The sequence below is a fragment of the Erigeron canadensis genome, chromosome 4, assembly GCF_010389155.1.
Source record: "Erigeron canadensis isolate Cc75 chromosome 4, C_canadensis_v1, whole genome shotgun sequence".
NCBI lineage: Eukaryota > Viridiplantae > Streptophyta > Magnoliopsida > Asterales > Asteraceae > Erigeron > Erigeron canadensis.
Genome location: NC_057764.1, coordinates 31,523,480 through 31,537,042, shown reverse-complemented (window position 1 = coordinate 31,537,042; position 13,563 = coordinate 31,523,480). Strand labels below are relative to the sequence as shown.

Here is a 13,563-nt window from a genome sequence, read left to right as displayed (position 1 = left end):
AAACACATTGAAGGAACTTATCAGCGGCTAACACAATAAGCTAAAAACTGGTCGAATGCTAAAAGTAAATACTTGATGACTTGAGAATCATTCCTGCGGGTAGTAAAGAGGAAAATTAAAAATAGAAAAAATGGTAAATTTTGACCCACCCGTTTCACATAAAAAAGATGGTGGTTGACAAACAAGACCAAAAATATCATCAGGCAGGGTATGATTTTTTGGTTTAATTAATTTCTTTTAAAGTAGCTAAAAAACACTATTTTGAATTTGATATTTTGTATGAAGGTGGTTGTATGGTTTAAGGACAAAATGAGTTGTCAAAAGAAATTTAGTAGGCCTAGTTTTTTAATAACATGACCATATATATAAATTCTTCCCACAAACTTTCATCCACATTATGATCCAATATTCATTTTTCTTTGCATACAAGCAGCTTATTTCCAAGATCAAAATCTTGCATTCGTTTTCGGTTTTCATGATCAAACAGGATTCCACGAAATATTTGTTTTGATCAACTTGAGTTAATCTCGTTAAGAATCTTTTGATGTTCTCCTGTTGGCATAATTAAGCCAGTTTTTTTGTTAAACTTTGCGACATCATGGGTGGATGTGCTTCTAGGCCGTACAAGAAATCAAGATCACGAAAATATATCTTTTGTTCGGGGAAATGGCATAGAAGAGTTTCCTCTTCTGCGCCTGTTAGGCCGGTGGCACAACATAGAGATAGTGATGGTGAGTTTTTAAACCATGGACTTTTAAAGAATTCGAGGGGTATCTAGATATGTACGTAAACGTTAGAAATTTACAAGATTTATGCTAACGTACGATACATGTCTTTTCCTAGCATCCATCTATCAAGAAGAGACATGGTTCGACTCTATGAGTGTCTTAGGATCCGACTCTGATGACGACTATATCAGTGTATATGGAGGTAACAAAAAGTTTTCATTAAAATTTAGACTTTAGAGCTTTTATATGATATAAACCTTGATTAATAATTTTGTGATCACGTTTGACATCATTCCTAGATTTTTTATCTATAGGAAATGCAAATGATCCGTGTGCTGATAACCTTATGATTCATTATGAAAACGCACCTTGTTTCTTGGATAACAAATCTGATGTAACCGAAAATGAGAAGTTTTGCATCAGAAAAGGATATAAAGATTCAAAGGGGTCTTCGGTTTTTGATACCAATATTCTAGAAAGTGACCTTTCTTGCCTAAAAACAGTTATAGTCGTTTCTATGAACCAGAAACCTTCAAATGGAGATGAAAAGTCCGAAACTTGTAAGTGAAGTTGGTCCTGTTTTTATAACAGAGGATTTGTACATCAAATAAATTATTTGATGCACGAATATAGGTGGTACCAGAAAAAATCTCAGGAGGCAAAATTAAAAACCTATTGGAAAATTTTAAAAACCCATGAAAATTTTAAAAATACATGACAAAATTTCAATTTCGAGGGGCATTTGGCTCCCTTTTTGGTACCGCCCATGGTTGTATCATTATCAAAATTGCATCGACTTGCATGGCTAAATTGATGAAAATGTTACCAGGTCAGTCAAAAAGATTATTGTTTCGCCCCCGAGCAGGACTTATAATTCCTAGATCAATCAATGATAAACTGACTCCAGGATGTTGGTCGCATGTTTCACCTTCAGTTTTTAAGCTCAGGGGTGAAAATTTCTTCAGGTATGTCTGATTTCTGGTGTTGTGCTGGCCTGATTCAGTAATGGGCCTAAGCAGCTCGGGCTCAAAATAGTTATTTTGTTATGGGTTGTGTTGGTCCAGAACACTTTACCACAAAATTTTGTGAAATCAAAAATACACAAAAGTTTATGTTTATTTTTATGATTAATTGAATTTATCATTGATGTAATGTTAATACCTCTCAAGGGTCAAATGCTTATGGGTCCATATTTCTGGAACTAATAGTTACTGATTCTGCAGAGATAAGCAAAAGGAACCGGCTGCAGATTATAACCCGTATGTTCCTATTGGTATAGATTTGTTCGTGTGCCCCAGAAAGATCGATCATATTGCTCAGCACGTTGAGCTTCCATGTGTTGATATGAATAAGAAAGTACCTTCTTTATTGATTGTTAACATTCAGGTATTATTTTGTTCTCGAATGATTCAGCCAGTTCTAATAAATCGCTACGCACCTTTTTGGACATCGACTAATTAGATAATATGATAGCTCCCAACGTATCCTGCTACATTATTTCTTGGTGACACGGATGGTGAAGGGATCAGTCTAGTTTTATATTTCAAGTTGTCTGAAACTTTCGATAAAGAGGTATCTCCACATTTCCAAGAAAGCATTCAGGTAACATATACACAATCTAATAACTAATACCCTTTTATCCTTTTGGGACTATAAAACAGAAATAGGTTGAGCTTAAGTATTCCTTTTCATTTGGTTAAATGTTTCAAATCATATATCTAACAGAAACTAGTCATGGATGAGATGGAAGTAGTGAAGAGTTTCGCAAAAGAAACTTTGGTCCCTTATCGAGAAAGACTCAAATTATTGGCCGGTGTGGTTAACCCTGAGGATCTTCAGTTGTGTTCCGCCGAAAAAAGGCTTCTAAATGCTTATAACGACAAGCCAGTGCTTACACGCCCTCAGCATGCTTTCTATCGGGTTGGTACATTACTATCTTTCTCGGTTTAACTTAAGGTTGTCCCTAGGTAGTACTATCTAAAACATTTAGAATTCATGTCGCGTACAAGCAGTGAGACAGGGTAACATGTCATAAATTTATAAAATACACTTTGGGTGAGTTTTTACCAGTTTGACTCATTCCAATTTTAGATGTTTTTCATTTGACCTGCATAACCCATTAGTACTATCATAACATCAACCCTTATGGACCCTTTTTCATTTATGCAGGGAAATAACTATTTTGAGATAGACCTTGATATACATCGATTCAGCTACATTTCACGAAAAGCACTTGATGCTTTTCGCGAACGATTGAAAAATGGGATACTCGATGTTGGTTTGACGATTCAGGTAAGGCATTTTCGGGTTTTAAATTATGCACAAAAATGGAAAATTTATGCTACAGTTTCAGTGAATTAATTTGTGCTTTTTAATTGTAGGCACAACATCATGAAGAACTACCCGAGCATGTTTTATGTTGTATTAGACTTAACAAGATTGACTTTTCTGATCATGGTCTACTACCTAGAATCTTAATCCCAAGCATTGATTAATTTGCAAGATTATTTTTCTTTTTCTCCTTTCTTTTCTAATTTAATACATTTTTACCAATATTTTCTTCTTCAATTGAAGTAACAAGTAAGTTATTATTTTCAAAGGGTGGTTGTGAAAATGTCAAAAGAATCTAAGAGTTATATATTTGGTAAATTTGAACAAATGCATGATCTTGGTGGGTTTGTGTCGAAGAATTGATTAAAACAAAAAGAAAAATGATACTGACATGAAATACCTAACCTCAAACTAAATCCTAACGCTAGAGATCTAGTTATTAAATATAAAAGATTGTCTGCTATTTGAGGAATGTTAAATTTCAAAGAAATGTTTACAGCTGTCTTGACAAGGAATTCAGCCAATAAAAAGAAGCGGAAAAAAAAAGAAAAGGAAAGAGTAAAACCAAAATTTACTGATTGTCAAAACTAAGGGTGTACTGTGTAGTTACCAAACCAAAAGGTTATTAACTACATATATTATGATACCTAGGGGTGAGAAAAACCGAACCGGAAAACCGAAAACAAAAAAAACCGAGAAAACCAAACCAAAAAAACCAAAACCGAATGAAACTGATCGGTTTGGTTTTCGTTTTCTAAAAACTGAACGGATCGGTTCGGGTTTCGGTTTCATATGCCAAAAAACCGATCAAAAACCGAACCGAGCCGAATCAAATTTATTTCATTTTATTTAATATTTATATCATATTACATTTATATTTATTAATTATAGTTAGTAAATATGTTAAATATATTTAAACTCTTTGTTTTTATAGTATACAAATCAATATAAATGTATATATAATCATCATGCAAAAATAAGATATACAAAAATAAATCCTTCAACTCCTAAAACTACCACACTATTTTTTTTTTACATTAATAACCACATCATCACTGCATCGTTACTCACTGTTGGCGTCATCACGTGTCACCGCCGCCACCACCACCACATTATCATCGTTTTATGCGCATATCCTTTTCGTGTTTTAATGAAAGTCGTATTGGCTCCATAAACTTGTTAAAAACGCATGGATGGATACTATGATTTCCTCAAAAAATCATTCCACCAACTCAGCATGATCAAATCTCATCCTAATATGGCCTATATGTCAAAAACTAAAGCCCAAGCTAACAATGGGCCAACCTTCCCAAATAGCCCAAAAACAGTTCACGGTTAACCCTAGCTGCTGCTGCTGCTGCTAAAGTAGTGGTTTTAACACAAACAAAATCAATCTCTCACTCTCTCTCTCACACACACACACAAAATGGAAGGGGAAAAGAGGGAAGCAGAAATTCCGGTAATATTTAGAGACATAAGACGTTATAGTTGCGAGTATTGCGGTATTGTTCGTTCCAAGAAAACTCTCATCACTTGTCACATCCATTCTCATCACCAGGTATCTTTATATATGTTATATATCTATATAACTTAGGCAAAGTAGTTTACTTTATTTGATATTGGTATTACCAAAACTAAATTATATATGTAGGGAGGGGGGGGGGGGTATATTTATTGTATGATTTTGTGATAGTGGATGTATGAATATTTATATATTTGTGATAATATTTTTAGGATAAAGTTAAGGAAAAAGAACAAGGCGAGGAAAAGGGAAGTAAGGTGAAGGCTTGTGAAGAATGTGGTGCTTCATTTAGTAAACCTGCCCACTTGAAGCAGCATATGCTCAGCCATTCTTTTGAGGTACTTACTTTTAGCTAAAGTTAGATTTAGTAGACGATCAGCCCCCGTTTTATTGCTTCAACAAATGTTCCGAAAGCTTTTATTTTTGACCGCAACCAGTTCCGGAGTTTCATCTTGTCACAATGTCACTAACCGGTTGTTTTCATTTGGTTGTTGTAGCTTTTAAGAATTCTTTAGCTGCTCATATGTTTTGTAGTATTTTACTGTTTTTGTCTTTTACATTTTGGGTGTTGGTCGCCTATGGAAGTGTTCTTTTTAGAGTAGAGTATAGAATTCTTAGTTTTCTTTGATGTGATTCTTTGTGATTAATGTTTTATAGCATCCATGATTGCAGGGTATAAAAGTTATTTTAGCCTTTTGAAATATTGTTAAAGAAAACGGATGTTGTTGCGTTGTGATGCATTGGATCCCAAACAGAGAACTCCAAAATGCGAGACCTTGATTGGATTAGTATCAGGTTGGGTGACCTCCTGTGAAGCTCCGTCAAGTTAACCTCAATCACGAGATAGAAGTATGAGGTTCAAAGATTCTTTTGTCAGTGAATTAGGTAAAAACTTGAGCATCATGGAAAACAAAAATCTCATCTGTAAGGTGTTTTATTTTGATGCAGAGGCCCTTTTCATGTCCAATAGACGACTGCAACTTAAGTTACCGTAGGAAAGATCACTTAAATCGGCATCTTCTTCAGCACAAGGGTACACTCTTTGACTGTCCTCTTGAAACTTGCAAGAGTAGGTTTTCGAGTGAAGGTAAACTGACTAGACATGTGAGGGAAATCCATGATGATACAAGCCCTACCTCTGATGAGTTGAAAGAGGATGATAAGCAGTATGCTTGTACGGAACCTGGGTGTGGAAAAGTTTTCAAACATCCATCAAGGTTACGAAAGCATGAAGGATCTCATGGTAAGCAAGTTTGGATGTATTTCTTAAACTAATTATATAGTCTGAGTAAGCTGTTATATGTCTTTGGATAACTTATTTGGCTCTTGACTATCCGAATATCTACTGGTTATATAATCAGCTCCATAGTAGCTGGCACAATAGTGTAAGTTAAAGTTACCTGATTACCCGTTACCTAATTTTGGATACCTTAATTGGCAATTCACAAGACTGTCATCTGTTTTTTTTTTCTTTGGTAAATGGTATACTCTGGTCAATTAACCGAGTAACTGTCATCTGTTTTTCCCCCATAGCTATCTGTATCTTGCTCATTTTATGTAGTAATGTCTAAAATAAGAAAAATATGCTATGCAATTAAAAATCTAAAGGCCATCCAATAGCTCTTTGCTATCTCTTTCTTTCTTGTTTTAACAAAGCTTATCTATGATACTTAAAGCGTCATACAAACATATTCAAAATGACCTCCAAATGCGGCTAGATGCAAAACTTGATATATTTTTGATGTTTTTTTTCAAGTCATTTTTTGATGGTATTAGTTTTTAACTCTTGCAGTTAGGTTGGAAACGGTGGAGGCATTTTGTGCAGAACCGGGATGTATGAAATATTTTACCAACGACCAGTGTCTAAAGGCTCATCTCCTTTCATGCCATCAGCACATTAACTGTGAGATTTGTGGCAGTAAACAATTTAAAAGGAATATTAAGCGTCACCTTCGCACACATGAGAAAGTGGTTCCTAAAGAGAGAATCAAATGTAGCTTTGATGGATGCAGCTTAACATTCTCTACCGTAAGAGACATATGATTCCCATCTATCCGTCATGTATTATATAAGCATACACTAAAGAGAGAAACAAATTCTCACTTTTTTTGTTTGTGAAAATGCAGAATTCAAATCTCCGGCAGCATGTAAAAGCAGCCCATTTGCAAGAAAAGCCATTTGAATGTAGCTTTTCTGGTTGTGGTATGAGGTTTTCTTTCAAGCATGTGAGAGATAACCATGAGAAATCCGGGCGTCATGTTTACACACAGGTAAGGATACTATTTTTGCTTGTATAATAATAGACGGGTCAAAAGTCGAAACAAGTAATATACCTGTTGCAGCCTCTTTTGTTGTTGCTATTCATCAATCAATCACCCATCTCTATTTGTCTTTTTAGGGAGATTTTCTGAAGGGTGATGAGCAATTTCTATCAAGGCCAAGGGGTGGTTTGAAAAGGAAAATGCCAGATATAATAGAGACCATATTGAGAAAGAGGGCGTTTCCGCCTAGTGAATCTGGTGACATGCATGGATCTGATTATATATCGTCTTTACTCTCGGCGGATGATGAAGATTAGCCTTTTTATTACTTGTATACGATGTATATGCCTACGCCTTCATAGTTTGTAATTTGTGTATTCTGCTCTACAGTACAAGTGTTGTAATGCATTTTGATGTTTAGTAACATGCCATGTGTTTAAGTAATCAGCTTAGTTGAAAGTGTAAACTTGTCAATTTCAATACCAGTATATCAATTCTATGATGGGTTCCATATGATTCTGTAAATCATTTGTTAGCGGTACATCAAACCTTGTCAACATGTTTAGAGAGTTCGGCAACTCAGGTCAGCTATCATAGGTCTACGTTGATAGCTAAACCGGCTTTCATGATGAAGTTTGAGCCAACTTAGAGGAAGATTAATTAAAATGGTATTAAGATCAGGTTGAAAACCTCCAATTTCATGTTAAAGCTATATTTTTGACCAATACACATTCTGAATACGTATGTACATTTTAATTTCATCACATAAATCATCAAAAAACTGTATAAGAAATTAAAAATATCTTAATCATATTATCATAAGATGGAAAACTTATATAGAAGTTCAACAATAACCTTTTTCTGAACAATAATCTCATTCATCCAAGATCTGATATATGCAGCATAAGCAGTAGTCATATAAATCATTTTATATCATAAGTGTTTTAAAGTAGTTAAGGAGGCTCTTTGTAACTATAGTCAAAATACAAGTACTAAAAAGTGAAATATTGTCGATTAAAGTTCCCTCACCTCCCTCTGGTGCCTTTCATTACAATTACAATTGTCAAATCCATTACACCATTTTTTTTTTATTTAAATAAAAAAATTATGCTTATTTGATCACATAACATTCTTAATTCCCAGGTATTCATCCTTATCTTTCTTATACGTATTTAATTTCATTCAATTGATTTTATTAAAATCTGTGATGTGTTTGATTGATAGGAAAGTTTGTAATCTTGTCAGATTATATAAGTCGTAGCTATCGAAAATTGTGGTGTTTGTTAAAAGTTTATTTTATTTTAATATTCGTTTGTTTTAAGCACAAGTTAGTCCTATAAGGCTTTAGTACCAAAAAAAGATAAATGTACTAGGATCATTTGGTAGTACTAGGATTTATTAGGGATTATGGCACCCGAATGTTTTTTTTGGTCATTGTTGGACATTACTTATATTAACATTTAACTGCATTGTGTTATCCAGATTGGGGAAATATTTGATTATTTCTTAATTAAACTCTTTGATATTTATACAAAACAAACCCTCAAGGTCGTATCTAGTCAAGATGGAGGACGAGATGATTTCGCTATGTAACATTATGCCAGTGGAGCTTGCAATCAAAAGGGAGATGGAGTATCGTAAGAAGATGGAAGCATTAAATAGCCGAAATCAAAATGAGTTGGCACCTCTCATGCTCGCACAGGTAACCTCATGAACGACGAACTTGTGATCTCTAGTTTACTTCATCTGTTTGGGAATTATTACTACATATATTGGCTGCCAGTGACCACAAATGTGTGTGTGTGTGTTTGTTTGGCCATTTTATCGATAACATGTATGTAAAACGAAATCTACTTGTTGTGTACCTTTAAACGCGCGTTAGTCGTGTAGTTTTGCATGTAAATGTGTTCAATTTACGTTATTTTTTTCCCTTCAAGTCGTATATCAAGTTTTTATGCTGTGTTCTATACTAGTTATATAATTGATAAGATCTAAGTAATTGTCATCTCTCCTGTTACTTGCCACTCACCCACCCACCGGTTAATTGTAGTAGTTTATATATTCTGATTATCTTTGATTTACTTTATTATTTGTCACGAGAGTAGAAAGAATTAAAAAATTGGAGATAAGTTGTTATTCTGAAGGACTTTTAGTGTTCATATGAATTAGGGGTATGTGGATGTATTAGAACTGGAAAATACTTTAAAGGATCGATTTTAATCGTATATTTTGGGGTTTAGAAGTGAAAGAAATCATTTTATCTACTAGTAGCGGACTAATTGGCATAACATGACTTGATTAAACCTAGGGATAGGTGTTTTTTAACATTTATATCAATTTTTTTGGTTTTCTTTCAACAACTACTTGCTTGTTTTTCCAAAATTACTTTGACCCTAGAAATCCACGTTGTAGGACCTACCAATTCAAGCCAGGAAAGAAGATAACCAGTTGGCACCAAGCAGGTCACAAATACCTCCAATGATACAGTTTTCTTCAAGCTGCCAAACCTTCCAAGAACAAGTCTTGTTTTCTTGCAAGGCTTGTCGGTTGACTTTTGCTACTGTTTTTCAACTTAGCAGTCACATTGTAGGTGAACAACACAAACTCATTATATCTCAAATGAAGAAGAGAAGAGAAGCAATTAGTAACCCGATATGGTGTGAATTATGTAAATCTTCATGTTCAAGTTTGGGTGAAATGGAGCGCCATCTTAAGGGTTCAAGGCATAATCCATTTGTTATGGATTTGGCCTCAAAGTCTAAAAGGAAGAAACATTAGTTGGAAGTTCATGGAACCCAAGATTTGCACACAAATCATTTATTCTATAGATGTCGTTATTCTTAGTATACCATTAGGTTTATGAGATTTTGATGCAAATAACGTCTTTGTCGAGGATTTATTACCTATTTCTGATTTACATGAAATGAACATGATTATTGAGTCCATTTATAACCTATTTCTGGTTTTATCTAATGAAACACATAATGTGGTTAGTTATAGATATCATTATTCCATCAGTTGATGAGTATTTTCCCCAAATTTAAGCATTATTTGCTTTATTTAGTTTTATTGCAATTAGTGTGATACCAAATGCATCATCTGCAAATCACACAATACTGTGGGTAGAGAATTTCACAATGTTAGGCGTAATTTGAATTATTGGCTGGGTCTTCCATACAGTAACAGTGACTAAATGCATGCCTAGATAAGTATTCAGTTATATATTATCTTATTTTTGTTTGCTGGATATGTGTCTAGAATTGGATTGTGGTGTTATTCGGTTTTAATATTTAGTTGAATGTAGTGAATATTTGGCACTTGCACTGATGATATGGAGGGATCTTGTAATTAGGTAACATATCATGTTTCAAAATGCTATTTTTTCATATAGGTGCCGGTTTCTGAAAGCCAGACACTGGTTGACCGAAAGCGAAAAGTAGAACCTTGCAATGCACAATGTTCTCGGAGGTTACTATCTTCTCCAAGGTTCGTTTGTGTGTTGTGCCGTATTGCCTTTGCTAATGTGTTCCATTTAAAGAGGCATGGTGAAACTTCTGCACATAGAACTGCAGTTGGCCTGTTGAAGAATAGGGGTGTAAATGTAAGTAATCCGTTCTTATGTGAGCTTTGTGATATTCTATGTTCTTCTGGCCAAGTAATGGAGTTTCATGTTGCCGGGCTAAAGCATGCTGCATATTTTCAAGAGTTTGAAGCTGCAAAAAGGGCTAGAATTCAACTAAATCTGGCTTCAAGTTCCATCTGGCTCCAATGAGCAGTTAAGCTGTGTTGTTTTTGAGAACTGGGTGCCCATTTTGCCTGTTGGAATGGTGATTTGGATACACCATCATGCTAATGACTTGTAATATATGTAAAAGCTGTATCTTATTATGTGTTTGTCCAGGTCTTTTGTAATGACTTGTTACTTGGAAAAATGATTGCTTTTCCCTTTTTGTTAAACCCGATCTGGGAATGTAAAACGTTCATCTTTGGTCAACATCTTTTTACATCACATTTTGAAATGCTACTCAATCTACAAAAAGTACAACCACATTGGCATGCTATCGTTATCATTCTACTCCAGCCTTCTTTTTCAACATTGCGATGAAGTCATCCCTTTCTTGTGGTGTCATCCCTTCAGCCGAGCAATCTCCAACTCCCCATTCTGCCCCCCGTATGCAATACTTGTCTTGAATAGCTTGTTTATTCCTGAAAACATCCCACATAAATGTTATGTACTTAAACTTCTCAACCGATCTACGAACTATTATCTTAAAATTTAAAGCCTTACTTTTCTTTGTTTAACCTGGATCGCTCAAGCAACTCCTTAAGCAACGGAGACTCTTTGAATCTTGCATCATTCTCTGCGTACCTTTTCTGATTTTCTTCTGCAAATGTATGCTGTGTCAAGAAACTCAAGTAAAGATGATTGGAACATGTAAAAGGGGAAGCACATGATACCGTTGAAACGTGTGAGAGAATCAATCTTAGGTAGTTCTGGGCCAGGGATGGATTCTATTCCAGGGAAGCCCGAAAGAATTCCAGCATGCGCTGTAAGTATTTCACCATAACAATTAGTCACATATTTAGACAGTAACATTTATATGGCAGGTCAAGGAAATGTAAAAATTTAGCTAAGATCGATCTAAACGGGTTGAGTTGCCTTAAGGTTCCCCACTGCATAAGATACAATCTTAAGTTCTTATTTTTTTCATAGAATTAAATAATTTTTGCCATAAAATAATTCTTATCTCGTTAGGAAACATGTAGCATTTGAAACCTGTTTGCAGGTCGTGATGACCTAACCTGTTTCGGCCTTGCGTTAAAAACTAGTTATTTTAGCCAGAAACCCGTTTGTCGTGTTACCCGATCATTATGTCAACTATGGGAGTACTTAGGTAAGCTTATCTTCTGAGCTTATAGCTTGAACCTAAGGCTTATGTTATATACAACTAGCTCAAAGCCTCAAAGTTTTGGCTTTGATGCCCATTTTCATATCAAGGGTCTTGGGAGATTGCTTATTTAAAAGTGTTTTATCCTCTTGGTAGTTGTTATTGTTTCCCTGCTCTAATTTAAGCTAGATATACACATAAACACTTAGATAAGTAAATCCTAGTACTAGATATAAAATATGACACAAACTGACCATCTGTCTAAAACAGATTGAATGCATATATAAAACAAGCGAAAAGTGTCACAATATGTATATAAAGTAGAGAGAGAGATATAACCAAATGTAAGTAGATGTTTGTTTACCAGGATATGAGGAGACAAGAAGAGTCATTGAGGCAGCTATAGGAATAAGAGACTTTGCAAACCAACTTCTTTTGGGTGATATCAATGGTGGCGGTGATGATGAACATGAAATATGATTAAAAGGGTGTCTCGCGGTGGCGGTGGACGGTCGGGATGATAAGCAAGTGTGCCATGGAAGTCCAAGTGAAGAAGAAGAAAGCATGGCCTCTGCTTCTTCTCTTCAGTTTTGTTAAAAGAGTGAGTGAAATGAAAGGATATATACATTTTAGTGGTGGATCATGAAATATATAGATAATGAATGAGCCAGTGCCAAATCAATGGTTCTTATTAGTTTCTGATGTGTCTACCTTTCATTGGTTGATTTAATTTAAAAGGTCAGATATTTTGGTTTAAAGTTGCAAACTTGCAACTATGAAAATACAATTGGGAGAACATTTTTTTTTTTGAACGGCACAATTGGGAGAACATGATATAAGCCCCAAAAAGATGATTTACTTCATATGTTTGCTATAAGAAATTACATCTCAATCTATTAAAGTGTTTTTAATTAGGTGTATCCATATAAGCTTTTAATTAATCTGAGTAGCGTATATATACACTAAAATGTCAGGCATGGTGGATCACTGGATTTTCACCCATCATAATGTCAGGCACGCCAGCACCTCTCCTTATTAACAAAGTTTTGGCTGTATAAGGTTAATTATTTTTCAGCCCGTTTAATCTTTTTAGACCAAATGACCAATGATTGTTTTAAATGATTGTTTTAAAGGCATGTAAAAGAAACACAAAAGCATCAAAAGTATGTCTCCATAGTTTCCAACAAAAAATTATGTGATCCGATCCAATATACTATATCTATAACTCCAAGCTTATAATCTCTGTAAATTCTATTCCATTCTAGTAATTACCATTAACTTTAATAAAAATAGAAGGCTCGTTTCCTCACAAGAGGCCTCAAGTTCGAGTCTTACCCTAGACATATTAAAAAAAGGATAAATGAGTGAGAACTCTCTAGTCTCATGTATCGCTTTGGTATCCCGACCACTTGTCTTTGGCAAAATGTGACTTACAACATTCATCTATGGGTCCATGTACATGGTGACGGTACCGGTTGATTTGTGACCAATTGGTTACCCTAGACATATGGTGGGCTTGGATGAGTTTTCCCCTCCAAATCTCTAGGTGATAGGGGTTTCTCATCGAAAGTTTTAAATTGAGGATTAGCTTGTCGAGGGGGATTACTAGCGCGGGCCTAGTTACGACAACGTATGTTATACCTCATGAATTTACACCTTCCTGAAAAAAAGTAAAAATATATAAGTAGGATGGTAATATGTAATTAAGCCTAACCATGATGAATGGTTGAGTAGTACATCCTGATGAAATCAAGAACATGGTTCTCCAAAGGGGTGACCTGAGAACACAAATGGAAGACAATATGCCACAAACTGAAACATGTGCACAGAAG

General features: G+C 34.9%; 4 protein-coding genes across 7 annotated transcripts; 3 read left to right on the top strand and 1 right to left on the bottom strand.

Moving 5' to 3' along the window:
* The first annotated feature begins 413 nt into the window (after positions 1-413).
* Positions 414-3,244, top strand: LOC122598251. Its single transcript, XM_043770854.1, has 9 exons — positions 414-731; positions 844-930; positions 1,043-1,288; positions 1,558-1,693; positions 1,952-2,114; positions 2,202-2,330; positions 2,454-2,648; positions 2,898-3,020; positions 3,110-3,244. Exons 1-9 carry the CDS (start codon positions 599-601, stop codon positions 3,221-3,223), a joined length of 1,326 nt encoding a protein of 441 aa, XP_043626789.1. The 5' UTR covers positions 414-598; the 3' UTR covers positions 3,224-3,244.
* A 1,199-nt stretch (positions 3,245-4,443) lies between these two features.
* On the top strand, positions 4,444-7,286 carry LOC122595704 (transcription factor IIIA-like). The gene is made up of 6 exons (XM_043768129.1): positions 4,444-4,617; positions 4,794-4,919; positions 5,530-5,824; positions 6,374-6,609; positions 6,708-6,851; positions 6,980-7,286. Exons 1-6 carry the CDS (start codon positions 4,486-4,488, stop codon positions 7,157-7,159), a joined length of 1,113 nt encoding a protein of 370 aa, XP_043624064.1. The 5' UTR covers positions 4,444-4,485; the 3' UTR covers positions 7,160-7,286.
* A 615-nt stretch (positions 7,287-7,901) lies between these two features.
* On the top strand, positions 7,902-10,851 carry LOC122595207 (zinc finger RNA-binding protein-like). Of its 4 annotated transcripts, XM_043767543.1 has the most exons (4): positions 7,902-7,985; positions 8,325-8,544; positions 10,234-10,443; positions 10,528-10,851. In XM_043767543.1, the coding sequence occupies exons 2-4, from the start codon at positions 8,407-8,409 to the stop codon at positions 10,612-10,614; spliced, it is 435 nt and encodes a 144-aa protein (XP_043623478.1). In that variant the 5' UTR covers positions 7,902-7,985; positions 8,325-8,406; the 3' UTR covers positions 10,615-10,851. The 4 variants fall into 4 exon arrangements, with proteins under 4 accessions (XP_043623478.1, XP_043623476.1, XP_043623475.1 ...); XM_043767541.1 differs by having other exon boundaries at positions 8,391-8,544; positions 10,234-10,851; XM_043767540.1 differs by having other exon boundaries at positions 10,234-10,851.
* LOC122595206 lies at positions 10,766-12,356 on the bottom strand. The gene is made up of 4 exons (XM_043767539.1): positions 12,096-12,356; positions 11,301-11,390; positions 11,131-11,227; positions 10,766-11,048 (listed from the first exon to the last, which is right to left on the bottom strand). The coding sequence occupies exons 1-4, from the start codon at positions 12,295-12,297 to the stop codon at positions 10,910-10,912; spliced, it is 528 nt and encodes a 175-aa protein (XP_043623474.1). The 5' UTR covers positions 12,298-12,356; the 3' UTR covers positions 10,766-10,909.
* Positions 12,357-13,563: the final 1,207 nt, after the last annotated feature.